Consider the following 9,385-nt stretch of genomic DNA (forward strand, 5'->3'; position numbering starts at 1 on the left):
CTTTAGGGCCTGCAGGCGTATGGTTAAAAATCCATACTTAATATTGGAACAAAATCCATACCGACTGAGATGAACTGAGTAAATACAGCAGCCCGTGCGGTTATTGCCTCTGTGTTGACAGAGTCTTTGAGAGATTATGAACCAACAGAGGATGACTAATCTGATCCATCTAATCAGGGAAGTGTCCACATGAAGATATGTCTGCCGTGGCAATAGTGTAGTCTTACAGCGGGATGGTCTCTGCCCAGGGTTTTCTCCCGGATGGACAGAGCGTCGTTGAGCAGATGGGCGGCCTCTTTGTATTTGTTCTGATCCCTGCACGAGTGAGAGAGAGACAGGACAACGCAATGACAAAATTGACACAATTTGTGTGGAAAGATCAGAAAAAAATAACAGCTCAAGCTCCCATGTGGAGACATTTCTGACCTGTAGACCAAGGCCAGGATGTTGAGCATGGTGGCCACGTCAGGATGGTCGTGTCCAGAGGTCTTCTCCAGGTCCTCCAAAGCCTGCTTGCAGAGGGGGACAGCCACCTCGTATCTGCCCTGGGAGGCATACTGGATCACCAGGTTGTGCAGGGTTCTCAGACGGGCTGGGATCTCGTAGCCTCCCTGCTGGGCCGCAGCCACGGCCGCACTGTTGTGTTGGTGCTGCACTGTGGGGTACAGAGGGCAGAGGGCAAAGGTCAGCTTGGATGTCAAAGAGAGAAAGCCCCGACCTGATTATATCGCTAACTACATTTGGAAGCACACAATACTGTGGTTTCAGGGAATAATTGGATTAGGGGGATAATTCAATTAGTGATGCCGACTGTCTCATTTTGAAAGTTAATTTCTCTATAATAATGCTTCGTTATCAGGTTTTTTAGTTACGTAGACAATAATCACGTCGTGTTGAAATTGCGGAATATTGTTGTTCTTACTTCCTTGGCCATGCTCCTCCTCGTCATTGGGGAAGAGGTCGTCCAGGGAGTCCTTTGGTGTCTCTCGGTCCTTCTCCTCCTGCTGAGAGGATGAAACAAACCTGCCAGTCAGATCCTCTAACCGAGAGCAGGAATCAAGGACGACAATTCAGGAGTCATCATATGTGAAATGAACAGTGGCAGGTAACAGAAACAACCCAGAAATGAAAATGTCAAGCACATCCATTCGAATACCAAATCGAGCACACATGAAACACTATCTGATAGGGAGCTTTATATTTATTAGATAATATGCAGAGCATCAGAGATTGAGGCCCCATCCACATTAATGCGTTTACATTTTAAAACAGAGACCTTTTGCTACGTTTGCACCTCCCGTCTAGATTAAACGGCAAAAACAAAGACCTAAATCGGAGAAGTTTGGAAACGCTGCCGACCCCGTTTTTCGTTATGAATACCCGGAGAGCGTTTTAGTGAAGACGGGCAAAAATGGTGGACTTTAGAAACGAAGACGCAGACGCACGTTTGGCTCTCTGATTGGGTCTTATAAATCATGCAAAGCAGAAACACAAAGTTACTGACCAAGTTTTTGATTTAGTATTTTTATTAAAAATATTTTGTACCATACAAAGAACACTTACAGCCTACACTTGTACTGTGCATGTCACCGTTTACATTGCGACGACTCCCAGTCTGTTTTCCGCCGCCACAGCCTTTTAACTCCCGTGTTACATTCAGTAACAGTCGCAGCTTGTTAGTGATCCATGCAAAAAAAAATATCTGGTGTGGTTCTTCGTCTGCATTACTTTATTCTTACACCAAATTTTCTGTAACTACGGAAGAGAGAGACCATCTGCTTCGAGTTTACACTGGCACGTGCATGCCCAGTGTACGTGAACGGCCTCTATATGTGTGTTTTTAGTCGTTTTAGTATAGATCAACTCTGATACACAGCTAATACGCTGCTGTGGACGGAGATTGTTTTAGTTTAGAAAAGGAGAATTAAAACAAATACGGAGTAGTGTAGAATAAGAAGAACACTGTCAAGTAGTTTTAAATATTTAAATCAAGAGGTATTTGAAGATAATAATGCCCCATATAACAGTAATTATTAAAGATGGACAACAAAAGTGAAATAACCTTATTGTGTAGTTACCTATATGCAATTACTACATACTCACTCAGTATTTACTTCATTTTGCCTACTAAATGAATGATTAAGTATGCAATTTCTAGGGAGCTTGAGTGTGTCCAGTAAGCTCACGGCACATACTCAGAACTTCTAGCTAATCTAGTATTCATCCGGGCATTCCTCGCTTCTATACATACTGTGCAGTTGGAACGCACTACACACTCAAACAGAGCAGACAGCCACACTGAGACAGACAGGGGTCTTGGCGAGATTCTCGCTGTAGAGAGCGAATCCCTATGAGGGATGAGGTTTCCCAGGGCAACTGGCTCCTTCTTGTGAGCTTGGTGGGAGGGGCTTAGCGGAGTGACACCAGCAGAGAGAGAGATGCGGAAGGTTTTGCACCGTATGTTCAATTGTTACCAACTGCTGCTTTAAACAGCATGTAAATGTACATGCGAATGTAACGTAGGTCTCGTTAGATGCTGCGGTCATCTTCTCTCAAAAAAATAAAAAAATAAAATCACTGCTAAGACCTGCAGCTAGAACACAAGTTTGATTACTTCGTCTGTAGTTCCCTACCGCCACTCTGGCTGCTGCTGTCAGTCAAAAAAGAAATACACACGCCCTTCCCCTGGGCTCAGAAAAAAAATTCTGATATTATATTTTATATTATATTTTATGATCCAAAATGATTAACAATACATTAAAAAGACATGTTGATGTTATTTTAGACAAAAAAGCGAACCATATAGAAACCTGTTATGATGAGTACAATCTAACTACAACGCATAACAACAAATACCTTACAATGTATTAACCCAAATCTCACAAAAATATATATAGTGACCAAGTAATAGTAATCTGTACATGCATTTGTAATTGTAAGTGAGGCACTTCAGTCTTGATATAAAGCTTAATGTCAGTGTTCAGTCTTTACCGTGGGTGAGACATCTTCATCGTATTTTTTGAGCTGGTTCATGAACTCCAGGTGCTTCTTCTCCTCCTCCAGCTGGGCCACGCTCTGCTCGCTTTTCTGCAGCTTCTGCTGGGTGTTGGCCAGCTCGTCCCGCAGCCACTGGTTTTCCTGGCAAAGCCTCCTCACCTGCGCGCGCAGCTTCTGCTTCTCCGACTCCACCGCGTTCAGGTGGTTGGACAGGGCCATCATCACCTGGGGCAGAGACAGCATCGGAGGAGCGACGACATTTAACAAGGGCAAACTGTTGCAGCGGCGAAGCAGGAGAGCACAAACATGGGGCTGATTCTGAGTGAATCACGATCACCACACAGGCTCATTATAGAATGAGGAAGCAGAAACACACAAAGTAGAAGACAGGAACATGCGGCTGTGTGGGTTAAATAACACATTTACAACATTCAGAACAGTTATATTATTAATTACTAATAAAAATTTTAACCCACTTTACTGAACTTTTGCTCATATCATCCAAGTGACCAAATTATATCTACTCATTGAACTAGAAAATGCTGTTTTGCCTCCCTCATACCTCTACCACCCTGTCTTACCTGTGCTTCTCCCAGGCCCAGTTCAATCATCTCCACTGACTTGCGAAGCAGGTTGGACTTCTCGTGCACCAGGTTGGCCTCTTCATCCTTCTTTAGGCACTTGATGGTCTCCAGGAGGCTGTGGAGGATGGAGTTGTGCTCGTTCTTCAGGGCCTCAAGACCCTGGATCACCAGCTTCGTGTTGGAGATGATCTCCTCCTGAGAGAGCTTCTCGAGCTTCTCCTCCCGAGGATACACCATGGTGGACATCTTCTATGTAGCTCAGGGAAACCTATACAGATTGGGGGGGGGGGCAGCTGTTAAAACAGGCAAACTCACTTGTGGACTCGCAGCAGCAGCTGCCACATTAAAGGCACTTTAATAATGGTCTTCTAAAGGTGCAGCTGTGCTTGTTTAACACTGAAATTCACAAAGCACAACTTGATAGCTCGACTGAACTGCAACTGTCACAACATGTATCTTGTTACTGTCCCTCCGTTTAACTGAAAGCATTCTAAGTTTCAAATGATCTTTCATGCTATAAACCATCGGAGGCCTTCTCTGCTGGAGACACATGACAGAAGCCACTATTTATTCTCTGCTTAAAGACAGACAGCGTAGAGCCCCGCCCTTGATGCTGACAGACACCACGTCATCATTCTCTGCTCTGCTAATGAGGTCACAGCATGATCCACCGGCAACGTGACAGCCATAAAAGGGGAAATTTACTTTTTATTAATGTGTTATCACTGCAGGGCAGACAAGGGATTCAAATGTCATGAGATAGGTCAGCTTTCCTTTGAGCGGTTGAATTAGACAAATATAGAATGTAAGTATGCAGTTCAAGATGATAAGAAAGACAGGTCCTTAATAAAAGCAATGTTCTCAGCTGCAAGTGGTGAATGAATAGCCACATACAAATTAAAGACATGTGTAGAATGCCTGCTTTATGCATTGCCGAGGGACACAGGGACATCTTATTCTGTTGGGATCTGGCACCTATAATAAGCCCTGGTTGGGAGTAGGGCTGCAGCTTGCAGTGTAACAGAGGGCACACAGATGCTGCAGTGTGGGTGCCTTCTGGTGCCAGCACTTTATCCAAACAGAGGCCTAGCTGGCTGCACGACTGGCTGAAGGAGAGGATGACATGACAAAAGCCCCAGTAATACAGCTTAGCAGCTGGTCAAGTCACAGAAAAAACAAACAAACCCCAGTGTCAATAATATTGTGTTCTGAAGAAATGTTCACCCTTTGGTGAGCGCATGTGCTATTTCCCACTCACTAAGCCACGTCACCGTTGGCTACATCATGCAAATGTCAGCGCAAAAAAAGCGGCCCTGCCCTTCCGACTGGGGTCCGGGCTATGTTGAGCTACTGCATTCTGTATTTTAGCAGCAGCGAGGAAATGAAGTTATGGATGAGGGGGGCTTGCAGTAATAAACGCCAGCTGAGAGCCATCTGCCAAGAGAAAAATATATTACACCATTAGTGAGCCATTCCTTGCTTTGCTACTTGTATTTCAGCAATCGTCTATTAAAGCAGAGCACCGAAAAAATAAAGAGCAACAAATGCCCTAAACTACTGCAGTAAATAGCTATTTGCGTTGTAATGTGACAACAGAAGAGTCAGAAAATGGTTCAAAAATGCCCATTACAAATCCCCAGCGCCCAAGGTGATGTCTTCAATGTCTTGTTTTGTCCAACCAACAGTCCAAAACCACAAGACGTTTCATTTACTATCACAAAAGAAACCTTTCCAAAAATACATTTTTGTTGCATATTTTCAGTGGACAATGTCTCAGCTTTACAGCTGACATTTTCACTGGCAGGAACACAGACGACACATACAACTGGGTCTGTAGTTACTATCCTGTGATGTTATGCATGTTACATCATGCAATCACTGCTGGACTCTGCCGGTGGCTAGTGTAATTTATGATGCTAATATGTCTCGTGATGGACACTGGACAAGTACACAAGGGCAACTACTGTTGTCAACTAATGAGCAGCTGTCAGCTTGTAGAAATGAGCTTCAAATCAGGGTGACACTGGAGCCTGGTCGCCACCAGCTGGAGGCGCTGGATGGGCAGGAGAGCAGCAGTGATCGATAATATAAAGTGTCAGCTTACCCTCATGGTGAATGGGAGGATACAGAGTAGGCGTATATGTCTCTGCTGTCAGGTGAAAACTTCTCATTTTGAAAAGATATTGGGGTTTTTTCTACAATAAAAAGCTTTGCCATGCTTGAGTTCATGAACCCGCTTACTTAAATCCATTTAAGAATTCAAAAAATGCATAATGTTTGAAGGAAAAGGCATCAACTGATTTTTCCTCTTTTCCAACAAACCAGAGTTTTGGAGACAGAAGCTTATCTTGTTAAATTGTTGAAGCCTCTGTAGTGAAGGCAAAAGTGACGAGTGGAGTAAGCCAGATGCAAAGCATCTTGTCTGTTAAAATGCTGAAGCAGTGCTGACTGACTATTATCAAAGTCCTGCTATAATTGAGCATTAGATACGGTACCCAGGGGTGTCATTGAGCATTTCTCATCAGTAATTTTGCACTTTACGGCGCTTCATATCCGATCATCTATTTACTTTTTTTAACAGGAAGAAAGAGAAGAACAGTAAAAAGTAAATTCACAGAGACAGCCAACACCTTCAGAGAAGAGCAGAGCGACAGGATCTGTTAAGCGTGTTTCATCAAACGACCCCTTTCCAATAAAACAAAGTATGTAATCAACGTGCACTCTCTCAAAACCACTTCAAGAGTTTCAGATCAAATACCTACATGAAAGCATGACCTTGTATTTGCTGCTAGTTTAAAAAATTTTCAACATTAAAAAAAAAAAAAACACATAATTGAGAAGTACAAGGTCAATCGAGCATCTAGTCAGATATATAAAAAAACAGATCTGGTCAGAATTCATTAATACAAAGTAGTTTCATGAAGGCTGTGTAGTAGTCATGGTATGCACATATTTAATAAGCCAAAAACAAAATGACCAGAGGGCTTTCAGTGAGCAGTTGCAAGCTTGCAGAACAGTGAAGTGTGCTAATGGTAAAGTTTGTCCGCTGGCAAGAAGCAACACGTTTTTGGGAGAACTTAAATCATAAAAAAAAAATTATCATAGCAGAGATAACTGTAAGCAATTCTGTCCTGACAAAAAAATAAATAAAAGACTTGCTATTTAACATAAAAGTCTATGCAAATGCCTCAAACAAAATCGAGTTGAACTCTCATTTGCATGGTCTGTCTGTTTTGTTTAAAAAACTGGAAGTGGCATGAACATCAGATTGTTTCAGTTTTTCCCCCTGAAGATGAACCTGAGTCAGTGAACAGGCTAAGCAAAGTGTCCCTTATTTGAAAAGCTGCTCGCCCTTGTTGTAAGTTTCATGCGCTTGCTGCACCCCACTGTGACATCACCCATTGGTTTGTGGACTACCGTTGTGAAGCCTTGGGGTTTGACATTTTGGCTGTCGTAATCTTGTTTTTTGGAACCAAATGTGATGATAGTTGGACAGGAGAGTGGAGATAGCTAGGTTCCTTAACAAGGTGCATCTGTAATTCACATTGACTGTGATATTAATTGGGATGCTAATTTTGGCTAGCAAAAAACAGGCTTAAAACAAAACGTACTTACCGGAAATAATGAACAGCCAACTCTGTGTGACTTTTAGTACAACCAACCGCTTGACAAGACATTTTAGGTGACCATATACTTTCATGAACTGAAAACACACTGTGAACGGGTCAAAGCTCTTAGATGAAAAGACCGACCGCACCCAAAAACAAGTTCACGGCTATTTAAATGTACACAGTGCAATGGATATAATTCGCCTCTATGTTGATTGACACCACAGAAGCAACTGGTCAATCACAAGGTAGCCATACCCCAAAGCATCCCCTGCTTTATTGTCAATTTTTCTTTAAATGGGACCATAATTTACAAAATGAACATCATGTTGTATTGAAGAAGACTTAAAACTAGTGATTGAGACAATAAACGCATTAAGAAAGTGTTTACTGAGGTAAGAAATCAAGTGAGAAGTAGGGTCATTTTGTCATTGACTCCAATGCAATCAGACATATTTCGCCCCCTGCTGGCTATTTGAAAGAATGCAGGTTAAAGGCACTTCCGCATTAGTTTCACACACAGACCCAGAGGACAAGATTTTGAAGGAAATTCCGTATGAATAAATGACAGACTCATTTGCAGAGGGAGAAATCACAAGCAGTGGAAAAAGAAAATATCATCCTCATCTCACATACATACACACACACACCTCAAAAAAAAAAATAAAGGGAACACAATGTCACTCCAAGTCAATCACACTCCTGTGAAATCAAACTGTCCACTTAGGAAGCAACACTGATTGACAATCAGTTTCACATGCTGTTGTGCAAATGGAATAGATGGTGGAAATTATAGGCAATTAGCAAGACACCCCCAATAAAGGAGTGGTTCTGCAGGTGGTGACCACAGACCACTTCTCAGTTCCTGTGCTTCCTGTGCTTCCTGACTGATGTTTTGGTCACTTTTGAATGCTGGCGGTGCTTTCACTCTAGTGGTAGCATGAGACGGAGTCTACAACCCACACAAGTGGCTCAGGTAGTGCAGCTCATCCAGGATGGCACATCAATGCGAGCTGTGGCAAGAAGGTTTGCTGTGTCTGTCAGCGTAGTTTCCAGAGCATGGAGGCGTTACCAGGAGACAGGCCAGTACATCAGGAGACGTGGAGGAGGCCGTAGGAGGGCAACAACCCAGCAGCAGGACCGCTACCGCCGCCTTTGTGCAAGGAGGAGCAGGAGGAGCACTGCCAGAGCCCTGCAAAATGACCTCCAGCAGGCCACAAATGTGCATGTGTCTGCTCAGACAGTCAGAAACAGACTCCACGAGGGTGGTATAAGGGCCCGACGTCCACAGGTGGGGTTTTTTGCTTACAGCCCAAGACTGTGCAGGACGTTTGGCATTTGCCACTGGCGCCCTGTGCTCTTCACAGATGACAGCAGGTTCACACTGAGCACATGTGACAGACGTGACAGAGTCTGGAGACGCTGTGGAGAACGTTCTGCTGCCTGCAACATCCTCCAGCATGACCGGTTTGGCGGTCGGTAATGGTGTGGGGTGGCATTTCTTTGGGGGGCCGCACAGCCCTCCATGTGCTCGCCAGAGGTAGCCTGACTGCCACTAGGTACCGAGATGAGATCCTCAGACCCCTTGTGAGACCATATGCTGGTGCGGTTGGCCCTGGGTTCCTCCTAATGCAAGACAATGCTAGACCTCATGTGGCTGGAGTGTGTCAGCAGTTCCTGCAAGAGGAAGGCATTGATGCTATGGACTGGCCCGCCTGTTCCCCAGACCTGAATCCAATTGAGCACATCTGGGACATCATGTCTCGCTCCATCCACCAACGCCACGTTGCACCACAGACTGTCCAGGAGTTGGCGGATGCTTTAGTCCAGGTCTGGGAGGAGATCCCTCAGGAGACCATCCGCCACCTCATCAGGAGCATGCCCAGGCGTTGTAGGGAGGTCATACAGCCACGTGCAGGCCACACACACACACTACTGAGCCTCATTTTGACTCGTTTAGGCCGTCGTAAGGACATTACATCAAAGTTCGATCAGCCTGTAGTGTGGTTTTCCACTTTGATTTTGAGTGTGACACCAAATCCAGACCTCCATGGGTTGATAAATTTGATTTCCATTGATAATTTTTGTGTGATTTTGTTGTCAGCACATTCAACTATGTAAAGAAAGGAGTATTTAATGAGATTATTTTATTCATTCAGATCTAGGATGTGTTATTTTAGTGTTCCCTTTATTTTT

The 9,385-nt window shown here is 43.9% G+C and overlaps 1 protein-coding gene across 6 annotated transcripts in view; it reads right to left on the reverse strand.

The window, feature by feature from the left end:
• LOC123967102 (kinesin light chain 1-like) overlaps positions 1-3,856 on the reverse strand; it is a 17,672-nt gene extending 13,816 nt beyond the window's left edge. For 4 of the 6 annotated variants that reach the window (XM_046043128.1, XM_046043126.1, XM_046043131.1 and 1 more), the window contains exons 1-5: positions 3,579-3,856; positions 2,992-3,222; positions 923-1,004; positions 427-655; positions 228-315 (exon numbers count right to left, since the gene is read on the reverse strand). In XM_046043128.1, the coding sequence (XP_045899084.1) occupies positions 228-315; positions 427-655; positions 923-1,004; positions 2,992-3,222; positions 3,579-3,827 (879 nt within the window). In that variant the 5' untranslated portion in view covers positions 3,828-3,856. The remainder of the gene's footprint in view (positions 1-227; positions 316-426; positions 656-922; positions 1,005-2,991; positions 3,223-3,578) is intronic. The other 2 variants (XM_046043129.1, XM_046043127.1) reach the window with 1 other exon arrangement.
• Positions 3,857-9,385: the final 5,529 nt, after the last annotated feature.

The sequence above is a fragment of the Micropterus dolomieu genome, unplaced genomic scaffold (genome assembly GCF_021292245.1).
Source record: "Micropterus dolomieu isolate WLL.071019.BEF.003 ecotype Adirondacks unplaced genomic scaffold, ASM2129224v1 scaffold_27, whole genome shotgun sequence".
In the NCBI taxonomy this organism is placed as follows: Eukaryota; Metazoa; Chordata; class Actinopteri; order Centrarchiformes; family Centrarchidae; genus Micropterus; species Micropterus dolomieu.